Genomic DNA, 13985 nt, shown 5'->3' with positions numbered 1-13985 from the left:
TTGCAGATGACATGATACTATACATACAGACTCCTAAAGATGCCACTAGAAAACTACTAGAGCTAATCAATGAATCTGGTAAAGTTGCAGGATACAAAATGAATGCACAGAAATCTCTTGCATTCCTATGCACTAATGAAAAATCTGAAAGAGAAATTAAGGAAACATTCCCATTTACCACTGCAACAAAAATTATAAAATACCTAGGAATAAACCTACCTAAGGAGACAAAAACCTGTATGCAGAAAACTATAAGACACTGGTGAAAGAAATTAAAGATGATACCAACAGATGGAGAGATATACCATGTTCTTGGATTGGAAGAATCAATATTGTGAAAATGACTATACTACCCAAAGCAATCTACAGATTCAATGCAATCCCTATCAAATTACCACTGGCATTTTTTACAGAACTACAACAAAAAATCTTAAAACTTGTATGGAGACACAAAAGACCCCGAATAGCCAAAGCAGTCTTGAGGGAAAAAAATGGAGCTAGAGGAATCAGACTCCCTGACTTCAGACTATACTACAAAGCTAGAGTAATCAAGACAATATGGTACTAGCACAAAAACAGAAAGACACATCAATGGAACAGGATAGAAACCCCAGAGATAAACACATGCACCTACGGTCAACTAATCTATGACAAAGGACGCAAGGATATACAGTGGAGAAAAGACGATTTCTTCAATAAGTGGTGCTGGGAAAACTGGACAGCTATATGCAAAAGAAGGAAATTAGAACACTCCCTAAAACCATACACAAAAATAAACTCAAAATGGATTAAAGAGCTAAATGTAAGACCGGACACTATAAAACTCTTAGAGGAAAACATAGGAAGAACACTCTGACATAAATCACAGCAAGATCGGTTTTGATCCACCTCCTAGAGTAATGGAAATAAAAACAAAAATAAACAAATGGGACCTAATGAAACTTAAAAGCTTTTGAACAGTAAAGGAAACTACAAACAAGATGAAAAGACAACCCTCAGAATGGGAGAAAATATTTGCAAACAAATCAACGGACAAAGCCTTAATCTCCAAAATATATAAACAGCTCATGCAGCTCAATATTAAAACAACAAACAACCCAATCCAAAAATGGGCAGAAGACCTAAACAGACATTTCTCCAAAGAAGACATACAGATCTCCAAGAAGCACATGAAAAGCTGCTAACATCACTAATTATTAGAGAAATGCAAATCAAAACTACAATGAGGTATCACCTCACACCATTTAGAATGGGCATCATCAGTAAATCTACCAACAACAAATGCTGGAGAGGGTGTGGAGAAAAGGAAACCCCCGGGCTTCCCTGGTGGCACAGTGGCTGAGAGTCCGCCTGCCAATGAAGGGGACACGGGTTCATGCCCCGGTCCAGGAAGATCCCACATGGCACAGAGCGGCTGGGCCCGTGAGCCATGGCCACTGAGCCTTCGTGTCCGGAGCCTGTGCTCCGCAACGGGAGAGGCCACAACAGTGAGAGGCCCGTATACCGCAAAAAAAAAAAAAAAAAAATGGACCCATGCAGTTCAAACTCATGTTGCTCAAGGGTCAACTATACAATAAAATGTAACAAATGTGATACAGCCATACCACAGAATATTACCCAACCATAAAAAGGAACAAAGTACAGGCATACCTCATTTTATTGCACTTCACTTTACTACACTTTGCAGATAGTGGATTTTTAACAAATTGAAGGTTTGTGGCAACCCTGCATGGAGCAAGTCTATCAGCACCATTTTTCCAACAGCACTTGCTCATTTTGTATCTCTCTGTCACTTTTGGTAATTCTCGTCATATTTCAAACTTCTTCATTATATTATATTTGTTATCGTGATCTGCAATCTTTGATGTTACTCTTGCAAAGAAATGACTCACTGAAGGCTCAGATGATGGTTAACATTTTTTAGCAAATCAAGGTATGTACATTGTTTTTTTTAAGACAATACTATTGCACACTTCATAGACTACTGTATAGCGTAAACATAATTTTTACATGCACTGGGAAACCAAAAAGTTCATGTGACTCGCTTTATTGTGACATTTGCTTTATTGCAGTGGTCTGGAAGCACACCTCTGAGGTATGCCTGTACTGATACATGCTACAGCATGGATGAACCTTGAAACATTATGATAAGTGAAATGAGCCAGTCAAAAAGCTCACATAGGGCTTCCTTGGTGGTGCAGTGGTTGAGAGTCCACCTGCCAATGCAGGGGACACGGGTTCATGCCCCGGTCCGGGGGGATGCCGCATGCCGCGGAGCGGCTGGGCCCGTGAGCCATGGCCGCTGGGCCCGCACATCCGGAGCCTGTGCTCCGCAACGGGAGAGGCCACAACAGTGAAAGGCCTGCATAACGCAAAAAAAAAAAAAATGCTCACATATTGTATGGTTCCATTTATATAAGATATCCAGAATAGGCAAATCTACAGAGATAAAAATACATTAGTAGTTTCTTAGGGCTGGAAGACAGGGAGGTAATAGCTAAAGGGCACAGGGTTTCTTTTTGAGGTCATGAAAATGTTCTAAAATTGACTGTGGTGATGATGGTTGCACATATCCGTGAATATACCAAAAGCCTATTCACTCTGAATAGGTGAATTTTATGAATTCTATGAAGTTAAAGAAACATAAAAAAAGATATTTTTTTAATTCAAAAAGAGTCATGTACCAAAATGTTCATTGCAGCTCTATTTACAAAAGCCTGGAGATGGGAACAACCTAAGTGCCCATCATCGGATGAATGGATAAAGAAGATGTGGCACATATATACAATGGAATATTACTCAGCCATAAAAAGAAATGAAATTGAGCTATTTGTAATGAGGTGGATGGACCTAGAGTCTGTCATACAGAGTGAAGTGAGTCAGAAAGAGAAAGACAAATACCGTATGCTAACACATATATATAGAATTTAAGAAAAAAAATGTCATGAAGAACCTAGGGGTAAGACAGGAATAAAGACACAGACCTACTAGAGAACGGGCTTGAGGATATGGGGAGGGGGAAGGGTAAGCTGTGACAAAGCGAGAGAGAGGCATGGACATATATACACTACCAAACATAAGGTAGATAGCTAGTGGGAAGCAGCCGCATAGCACAGGGAGATCAGCTCAGTGCTTTGTGACCGCCTGGAGGGGTGGGATAGGGAGGGTGGGAGAGAGGGAGACGCAAGAGGGAAGAGATATGGGAACATATGTATATGTATAACTGATTCACTTTGTTGTAAAGCAGAAACTAACACACCATTGTAAAGCAATTATACCCCAATAAAGATGTTTAAAAAAAGATGTTTTTTAAAATATATTAAATGCTATGACAGAGCAAGTATACAGAACTACATACACATACACAGTTTAATGGTCAGGGAAGGCCTTTATGAAAAAATAATGCAATCTGAAGAATGAGTAGAAGCTAGCCATCTAACAAAGTATATGGTATGGGTGAAAACTTGGGAATGAAAGAAAAGTCTGGTACTAGAACTTGTTCAGTATGTCTGGAATACAGAATAAAGGTAGCAAAGATAAGGCTGTAGAGGTAAAAAGGGGTCAAGTCATATGGACCTTGCATCAAAGAGAAGCCATTCAAGGGTTTTAATATAGAGGTAACAGGATGAGATTTGCAGCTGCTCATTTCTACATCAGAGATGAATGCATAATTCCATTCACCAAAGTGTTATGGCACTCTTATAGATAAAATAAAAATGTATGATGACAATAAAGAGCAAAGTTGTTTTAAAGAATTTTAATAGCAAGTAAGTGAATGAGTGAGTAAATATAAGTACTTAAAGGTTACTGTCAACATGAAAATATGTTTCCGACAATATCATACAGCATAGTGGTTACAAGTATAAACCCTGGAATCAAACAAACCCTGATTTAAATCTCAGATCTGCCACTTATTAGGTATATAATCTTGGGTACATACTTAGCTACTCTGAACCTGAGTTCTCTCCTATACAAAATGGCAAAGATATTATCCACTCTATAGGGTTGCTGAGAGTTAAAGGATATACTCTAGTGTGTGGTACATAATAAGCATTCAATAAATGCTATTACTATATTACTATACCCTCAATCTCCTCTTAGCCAACCTTCTTGAAAGAGTATTTTATACTTGTCTACTCATCCTCATTTCCTATGTGTTTATCTGTCTCTTCCTATTAGAATTAAAATGTCATGAAGGCCAGGACTTATTTGTTCACCAACCTAGAACAGTACCTAGCACAGAAGACACAAACATTTTTGTAATGAATGAATGAATGATTAAACACACTCTTCAATGCACAGCAATCTGACTTTTACAAACACCAATCCAGCAAACCTCCTCTAGAAAATATTAAATCCAGCAGACACTTTGCAGTCCTTATACTGGATCTCTCTATTCCATTTAGCATTAAATAACTGCTCATCCCTTCTTGAAGCTCATTACTCCCTTGGCTTCTGTGACACTACTCGCTTGTAAGTTTCCTCGTATCTTCTGAACTGTTATCTTTTTTTCTTCTTTTTTTTTTTTTTTGGCCGCACCACATGGCTTGTGGGATTTTAGTTCCCCAACAGTGGACTGAACCCGCACCCTCAGCAGTGAAAGCGCAGAGTCCTAACCACTAGACCGCCAGGGAATTCCCTGAAGTGTTACCTTTTGGTGTCTCTCCTGGGTTCCTCGTCTGCCAAGCCCTTAAAAGTTGGTATTTCCCCAGAGTTCTTTCCTTGGTCCCACTTCTCTCTATACCAGTGACTGTCAAGTGGAAGGGTGAGCATGTCAGAAATAGAAAGGGGGTCTTTTGCCAAACTCTACTCCCCAGGGTATGAGAATCACTGCTTCTGTGAATCACTGTTAATGAATGGAAGGAGTTTTATAATACTCCAGTGTGCTAGGAAAGCAAAAAAGCTGTGAACTCCTCTACCTGCTCTCCTTGGCCTCCCCCTCCAGTTATGTAACACCTGTACACTACTGCTTCCCCAGGTTCTTATCTACACCCCTGAACTCTCCCCCAAGTTAAGACTAAGATATCCAAATATATTCACTGGGTGTTCCTCAAAATATCCAAAACTGTGATGTCTCCCACAAAACCTGCTCCTCTTCCTGTAATGCCTCTGTCAATGAATGTCACTACATGGTCACCAAGGCCAAAAACTGGGAAGTTATCTTTTTTTTGGGGGGGGGAAGTTATCTTTGACATCTTCTTTCTCCCACACCTCTCCACATCAAGTCAACAAAATCCTGTTGACTTTATCAACTAAATTATTCTCAACTCTATCCCCACTATTCATGCTCAAGTTCAGGCTCTCATCATCTCTTGCTCAGACTACTATAAGAGCCTTCTAATCAGTTTCCCTATCTCTAGGTCAGTGGTTCTCAAAGTGTGGTCCCAGACTAGGAGCATCAGTACTGCCTGGGAACTGGTTAGAAATGCAAATTCCCAGGTTCTTCTCCAAACTTATTGAATCAGAATCTGGTGATGGGGCCCAGCCACCTGCATTTTAACAAGCCTTCCAGGGGGTTCAGATGCATGTTAAAGTTTTAAGAACCACTGTTCCAGGCTTATCCCCTTAGATTAATGGTTTTCAACCTTGGGCGAACATTGCAATCACCTGAGGAGTTTTCAAAATACTGATAACCTGGCTCCCACCCCAGGCGTTCTGAGGTCATTGGTTTAAGGTGGGTGCAGAGCTGTGAATGTTCCCCAGGTGATTGCAGTGTGCATCTAAGATTGAGAACAACTGTCTCCACAAAGCCAGCGTGATCTATTTAAAACGTAGATCTGACCTGATTAAAATCTTTCGATAGCTCCTCATCAAGTAAAAGAATAAGTCCAAGCATCTCAGCATAGCATTCAATATCCTTTATAACCTAACTAACCCTCATCCACCAACATGAGGAAGGCACCACAGTGTGAAGAATGTTGGGTTGAAGCCAATGGTCTAAGTTGAAATCCCAGCTCTCCCACTTACTAGCTGTGAAACCTTGGGCAGGTTAGTTAATCTCTTAGCACTTCAGTATGCTGTACTGGTGAGGATTAAATGAATGAATACATGTAAGTCTCATTAGGACAGTCCCCGATACACAGTAAAGCACTCAACAGATGTGAGTTACTATTATTTTAGATGCTCCATCTACAGGAAACCTATCCCAAACTTCCAAATTGGACTAAAATTTCCTCCCATAGACCCCTGAGTTTATCACTTGACAAGATGTGTTGATTATCTGTTTGTATACATGTGGTACACTGTAATTTCTCTGTACGTACTAAAATGGTGCCTGATAGATAATAGTTGTTAAGTAAACTGAGAAACCATATGACAATATCATATTTTAGCTCCAAATTTGTTTTTTGTAGAAGTATTATCATGAATGATTATATAATATATAATACATGTATGATATTCAGCTTCCTACAAACATAACATAGCAGAAACTTTCAAAGCCAAACCGTGAACAATAGTACAATGCTGAATGGAAACCAAGTACCAGATTTTCTATTATAGCATCTCTGCCTTGTCTGAAATGGGCAAATGTGGGATAATGTTAAGTCCTTTCTATCAGTAATTCTACATGGTGCTATTGATAAAAGTATCCTGCAGTCTTAAGCATTCAAACTGGAATAATAATATTAAGGACCACTGTGCATCAGCAGATTGCCAAGGAGACAGCTTTCCTACCTAGGAATTACTCTGAGAGGCTACTAAAAATAGACATAATGATTCTTCCACCTTCAGAATGAAATGCAGCAACTAAGAATAAAGACTGCAAGAAGGTCTGAGACATCAAAGAAAATTAAAAATACAATCCAAGTTCACAGTGTGCGTACCTTTAAAATACCATCCAAAGTGCCTTTGTAGAGGTCCACATGTCCCACAATTGCCCTCTGGTTCATCATGCGAGTTCGAACCACATCAACTGGATTGGAAGCCAGAGCCCCAGCCAAGCCGCATGTAAAGCTGGAACTAAAGATAAAAACTTTAAGAAGACAGACTGCCCCACTTCCACCTCTGCCCGCTTAAACTGAAATTAGTCCAAATATAAATGTACAATGAGTCAGACTCATCAGATAAAACCTGGCACTTGCCCTTTCATTACAATCTAAAAAGAAAGGAAATATTTACTAATCTTTACATTATTCAAGAGTTGTCCCCTTCACTTTTCAATCCAAAATTCAGATAGCCTTTTTTTTTTAAGGGGACAGTTTATATAAGTCTAGCAAGTTCTCTAAGCAGGAAGTATTATGCATCATCTATTAGTTATGTACATTTTTCAAACCACAGCATCATACGCCAAATGCATTTGAGTAGTAAAATATCATAAAAGTTGCAAGATGAAGAAAACGTAGAATGAAATTAGCAACAGTCTTCAGCCCAAAACTGTGGTTTTGTTTCACAGGCCCTATAAAATTTCACCCTTTTATTCTGTTTCTCATTGAGAAAATTTTCTTTCTGATCCAAAATTAACCAAAGCAAATAATAGATGAGTTTATTAGATACAGAGGCTGTGTATGAACAAATGCAAATCCTACAGACCTCTGATAGGCTACTGTATTAGACACTGCCCCCAAGTACCAAAGTGCCCATAGCATCTGGAATCTCTGTACCTGTATCAGAAGGCTTGAAGTTCTGGTGATGAGAGAGAAAAAGGTATTTAGACCATATGTACCCATTATCAATTCTACCTGAGGACTTCAGTGAAAGATGCTTTTTGTGCTTAAAGTACTGAATATATGGAATGAGTACAACCTATCATACTTACACAAAGTGAGTTAAGATTGTGTCTCCCACCACCCCTGATAATATTAAGTGCTTCTTCGTAATGTCATAGACTGGTAGCTCTACTCCCACAACGATGGCAGCCCGCTGAGCAGTTGGGACAACACCCTACAAAACATAAGTGACATGAGACACCAAGGAAATACACTGGTAGTGACATAAGTCTAAAAGTGAACAAAGTAAGTCAGGAATTAAAAACTAACAGAAAAAATCCAAGTCTGAAGTATAGGGGTTATTACTCCTTCAAATCAATAGCTAATACTGGAACATTTATAAATTTCCAATTTACTTACTGTACTAAAAAATAAAACCATTGATATGACACCCAAAGCACAAGCAACGAAAGAAAAAATAGATAAATGGGACTTTATCACAATTAAACATTTTTGTGATTCAAAGGATACCATCAAGAAAGTGAAAAGACAACCCACACAATGGGAGAAAATATTTGCAAATCATATATCTGGACTAGTATATATCATATATTATACATGGACTAGTATCCAAAATAAAGAACTCTTACAACACAATAATAAAAAGACAAACAACCCAATTAAAAAATGGGCAAAAGATCTAAACAGACATTTCCCCAAAGAAGATAAACACTTATACACTGCTGGTGGGAATACAATATATGGCAGCCACTGTGATAAACACTTTGGCAATTCCTCAAAAGTTAAACATAGAATTACTACATGACCCAGCAATTTCACATCTAGATACATACCCAAGAAAATTATAAACATATATTTATCCAAAAACTTGTACATGAATGTTCATAACAGCATTATTCATAATAGCCAAAAAGTACAAACCACCCAAATGCTTATTAATTGATGAAGGGATAAACAAAATGTGGTATATACATACAATGGAATTATTATTCAGCCATAAAAAGAAATTAAGTACTGATAAATGCTAAAACATAGATGAAACTTAAAAACAGTACGTTAAACTAAAGAAGCCAGTCATAAATACCACATATTGTATAATTCCATTTACAAGAAATGCCAGAATTGGTAAATCTATAGAGACAGAAACTAGATTAGTGGTTGTCTAGGTTTGGGAAGGTTGGAGGTCATGGGAAGTGACCATTAATGGATATGGGGTTTCTTTTTGTGGTGATAAAAATGTTCTAAACTTAGACAGTGGTGATGGTTGCACAAGTCTGTGGATATCCAAAAAACATTAAATTGTACACTTTAAGATGGCAAATTTTTATGGTATATGAATTATCTCAATAAAGATGTTATTAAAAATAAAACCAGGAAGAAAAAGTCAGTAGGGAGAAAAGAGCTTTCAAGTTTATTTCACAGAATTTAGGATGTGCAGAAAGGACACACTAGGATGACAGCAAACGTATGATGCAGCCAGGGAGAAGGCCAAGGCAAAGGAGTACCTCCTTATGAGTCCTCCTGTGATAACACTACCAGCTTTTCACTCACTAGTACAGTATTCCTATCACAGCTCACATTACAACATAGGGCTGCCAGAGCATTAAAAGTCCTGTTTTTGAAGAATATGAATGATACGAGAAAATGCCTACAACGCTGAAGAAGGTAAGACATAAAATTACTTATAGTATTATTCTAACTTTAGGGGAAAAGGTATACAAACACATGCCAAATTTTTGTAAAAATTTTCACAAGGAATGTTTTACTTTTACAATTGTGTTTAAATTTAAATATCATTTAAAAAACTGAAAATAATATACGATGGGGAACAACTGCTTTCTGTGATACCTGTTATAATTAAAGAGTTCAATCATCTCTAAATTCCCAAACTCCATTTATAAAGTGGAAGTGAGGTAGCTGTGCTGTCATCAGAAGATGTTTGATTCTGCTGATCAGGCTGGCTGGCCCAGCAGTACCTTCCTCTCTGATCCTTCCACCTGCTCAACTCTGTTAGAAGATGGCCTCAGAAGACTAATTTGGTGAACCGTAAGGCCCCACGGGCTGAATTCAGGTCACAGACATGTTTTGTGTGGCCTACACAGTGTTTCTTAAAAGGCTGAATTAGCTGTCAACATAAAACAAAAACAAAACCACAGGAATGGCTATTTCACACAGGAATGCAAATTTCCAGCTTCTCTTGAAAGCCCAGAAAATTTGGCCACACTGGATTCACGTGGTGTACGACAGCAATGAACAGGGCAAGTGCTCTCCAGTTCACTACTCTACTATCTGTCCAACTCTGACTTAAGTGCCAGTTACTCTTTATTACTGTACTCCTGTTGTTATTTCTTACAATGGAGTTTGGAAGAAAGTGAAGTGTTTCCAGTGAAAGTGAAATGTTTCCAGTACCCATGTTACAATCAAAGCAGGAAAACAAAATACAGACATGTGTTTGAAGAAAAATGTAAACATATTTCCTTGTTGAAATGAAAAAAAGATTCCCATATTTTAATATGTAAATAATACATGTCTGTGTCAAAAGAATACATAACACAATATACTTCACTTCTCCTTACATGCCTGGATGAAGTAAGTAGCCTGGATCATAAAAGTAGCTATGTTCAGTTCCTCAAAAAATTAAACAGAGAATTACCATACAATCCAGCAATCCTACTTTTGGGTACATACACAAAAGAATTGACATCAGTCTTGAAGAGGTATCTGCACATCCATGTTCACAGCAGCATTATTCACAAGAGCCAAGATACAGAAACAAACTAAATGTCCATTAATGTATGAATGGATTAACAAAATGTAGTATATGCATATAATGGAATGTTATTCAGCCTTAAAAAGGAAATTCTGACACATGTGACAACATGAATGAACCTTGAGGACATTATGCTAAGTAAGGACATTATGCTAAGAAATAAGCCAGTAATAAAAAGACAAACTGTATGATTCCACTTATATGAGGTACCCAGAACCATCAAATTCATAGAGAGATAATAAAAGGTTGGTGGCCAGGGGCTAGGGGAAGAGGAAATACGGAGTTGTTGTTTAATGGGTACAGAGTTCCAGTTTTGCAGGATGAAAAGAATTCTGGAGACTGGTTGTACAAAAATGTGATATTTTATATGTATTTTAACACAATTAAAAGATTATTTTAATTAAAAACAAAGTAGCTATGTTCCCCTGACAAAATCTCCAATTCTACTTATTGTTCTGTCTTTGCCTTTTCCTTCGCCTTAGTTTGTGAAAAAAGTTCTAGTTAGTTCCATTTTCTGGTTTTAAATTAGACTAATCAAGAAAGTGTACCTTGGGACTTCCCTGGCAGTCCAGTGGTTAAGACACCACACTTCCACTGCAGGGGCGCGGGTTCGATCCCTGGTCAGGGAACTAAGATCCCGCATGCCGTGCAGTGTGGGGAAGGGAAGGGAAGGGAAGGGGAGGGGAGGGGAGGGGAGGGGAGGGGAGGGAAGGCAGAAAGAAAGAAAGAAAGAAAGAAAGAAAGAAAGAAAGAAAGAAAGAAAGAAAGAAAGAAAGAAAGAAAGAAAGAAAGAAAGAGGAAGGAAGGAAGGAAGGAAGGAAGGAAGGAAGGGGAAAAGAAAGTGTACCTCCAAGTGCTTTTTATCAAAAAGCAAACATCAAGGATCATTAACGGATGCTAAGATCATTTGGTGAAAGGTCATTAAGTAATAGGATATATGCACGTTGTTAGAATATTACCCTACAAATTACTTGCTAATTGCAAAGGGGGAAAAAAACGTATCTTTTACTATGATAAGATCTGGTAGGCATCATCTTAACAAGTAAACGAACTTGGCATCACCAATTTTGGGACAAACTATCATTTTGTCTTGCTGTGATGCATATGAAATAGTGTCATCTATGAAGTTTAACATGCATCTAATCAAGCCAACAGATCTAACTTCTAGCTTACAGGAAATACAGGGGAAATGCAAGGAAACATTTTATATAAGAAAACTGACCTGACCTTATCAATAAAGGAAATTTGAATATGGACTAGGTATTAGATATTAGGGACTTATTAATTTTCTTAGGTGTGACAATGGTATTGTTATTATGTAGGAGAATGTCCTTATTCTTAGGAGATGCATAATGAAGTACTTAGGGGAGTAACACGATGTCTGCAACTTCCTTTCAAATAGTTTAGGAAAAAAAGGAAAAAGAGAGACTCATTAGATATTTAAACAAAAAAAGAGAGTGTGCACGTGTGTGTGTGTGTGTGTGTGTGTGTATGGGTATGTGTGTGCATGTGTGTATATACATAAGTAGATAAAGCAAATAGGGCCAAACTTTGAGTCATTTAATCCAGCTATGTAGGTGTTCATTGTTCTGTTCTTCCAACTTGTCTGTATGTTTGAAAATTTTTATAGTAAGTAGTTAGGGAAAATTATAAAGAAATAATAAAAGCAAAGCTCTCTCTTTTAAGAGTCTATTAATGGATTTCCCATTCTACTCTCTACTACTAGTAGTCTTATTTAATATTACAATCCTAAGTGATTAAAACTGGATAAAAAATTACAGGAACAAAAATATTTTAAAAAGTATAGATAGGGGACTTCCGGGAAGATGGCGGAAGAGTAAGACGTGGAGATCACCTTCCTCTCCACAGATACACCAGAAATACATCTACACGTGGAACAACTCCTACGGAGCACCTAATGAACGCTGGCAGAAGACCTCAGACCTCCCAAAAGGCAAGGAACCCCCCACGTACCTGGTTAGGGCAAAAGAAAAAACTAAACAGAGACAAAAGGATAGGGACGGGTCCTGCACCAGCGGGAGAGAGCTGTGAAGGAGGAAAAGTGTCCACACACTAGGAAGCCCCTTCGCGGGTGGAGACTTCGGGAGGCGGAGTGGGGAGCTTGGAAGCCGCGGAGGAGAGCACAGCAACAGGGGTGCGGAGGGCAAAGCGGAGAGATTCCAACGCGGAGGATCGGGCCGACCGGCACTCACCAGCCGAGAGGCTTGTCTGCTCGCCCGCTGGGGCGGGCGGGACTGGGAGCTGAGGCTCCGGCTTTTGTCGGAGCGCCGGGAGAGGACTGAGGTTGGCGGCGTAAACAGCCTGCAGGGCGTTGGTGCGCCGCGGCTGGCCGGGAGAGAGTCCGGGGAGGGGTCTGGACCTGCCGAAGAGGCAAGAGACTTTTACGTCCCTCTTTGTTTCCTGGTGCACGAGGAGAGGGGATTAAGAACGCTGCTTGAGAGAGCTCCAGGGACGGGTGCGAGCCGCGGCTAAGAGTGCGGAGCCCAGAGACGGACATGCGACGCTAAGGCCGCTGCTGCCGCCGCCAGGAGGCCTGTGTGCGAACACAGGTCACTAGCTACACGCCCTTCCGGGGAGCCTGTGCAGCCCGCCACCGCCAGGGTCCCGGGATCCAGGGACGGCTCCCCCGGGAGAACGCACGGCACGCCTCAGGCTGCAACATCACGCCCCGGCCTGGGTGAGCCAGAGCCTCCGAATCAGCCGCTCCTTTAACCCCATCCTGTCTGAGCAAAGAACAGACGCCCTCCGGCGACCTACACGCACAGGCGGGGCCAAATCCAAAGCTGAGCCCCTGGGAACTGTGAGAACAAAGAAGAGAAAGGGAAATCTCTCCCAGCAGCCTCAGAAGCAGCGGATTAAATCTCCACAATCAACTTGACATACCCTGCATCTGTGGAATACTTGAATAGACAAGGAATCATCCCAAATTAAGGAGCCCAGTGGATGAAAGGCTCTTGGTGCTGCAGCCAGGAGTCAGTGCTGTGCCTCTGAGGTGGGAGAGCCAACTTCAGGACACTGGTCCACAAGAGGCCTCCCAGCTGCACATAATATCAAACAGCAAAAATCTCCGAGAGATCTCCATCTCAACGCCAGCACCCAGCTTCACTCAACGACCAGCAAGCTACAGTGCTGGACATCCTATGCCAAACAACTAGCAAGACAGGAACACAACCCCACCCATTAGCAGAGAGGCTGCCCAAAATCATAATAAGTCTACAGACACCCCAAAACACACCACCAGACGTGGACCTGCCCACCAGAAAGACAAGATCCAGCCTCATCCACCAGAACACAGGCACTAGTACCCTCCACCAGGAAGCCTACACAACCCACTGAACCAACCTTAGCCACTGGGGACAGACACAAAAAACAACAGGAACTACAAACCTTCAGCCTGCAAAAAAGGAGACCCCAAACACAGTAAGATAAGCAAAATGAAAACACAGAAAAACACACAGCAGATGAAGGAGCAAGATAAAAACCCACCAGACCTAACAAATGAAGAGGAAATAGGCAGTCTACCTGAA

The 13985-nt window shown here is 40.1% G+C and overlaps 1 protein-coding gene across 3 annotated transcripts in view; it reads right to left on the bottom strand.

Annotated features, from left to right (window-relative positions):
* The window catches only part of SLC25A14 (solute carrier family 25 member 14), a gene marked incomplete at its 5' end in the record, with an annotated part of 41802 nt that overhangs the window by 7677 nt on the left and 20140 nt on the right, over positions 1–13985 (bottom strand). For all 3 annotated transcript variants that reach the window (XM_082864689.1, XM_082864690.1, XM_082864691.1), the window contains 2 exons: positions 6825–6960; positions 7757–7881. In XM_082864689.1, coding sequence (XP_082720815.1) covers positions 6825–6960; positions 7757–7881 — 261 coding nt within the window. The remainder of the gene's footprint in view (positions 1–6824; positions 6961–7756; positions 7882–13985) is intronic.

Source organism: Leucopleurus acutus, assembly GCF_964270905.1.
Source record: "Leucopleurus acutus genome assembly, chromosome: X".
Taxonomy (NCBI): Eukaryota; Metazoa; Chordata; class Mammalia; order Artiodactyla; family Delphinidae; genus Leucopleurus; species Leucopleurus acutus.
Note: the sequence above shows the minus strand (reverse complement) of the source record. Positions and strands in the feature narration are given on the sequence as shown.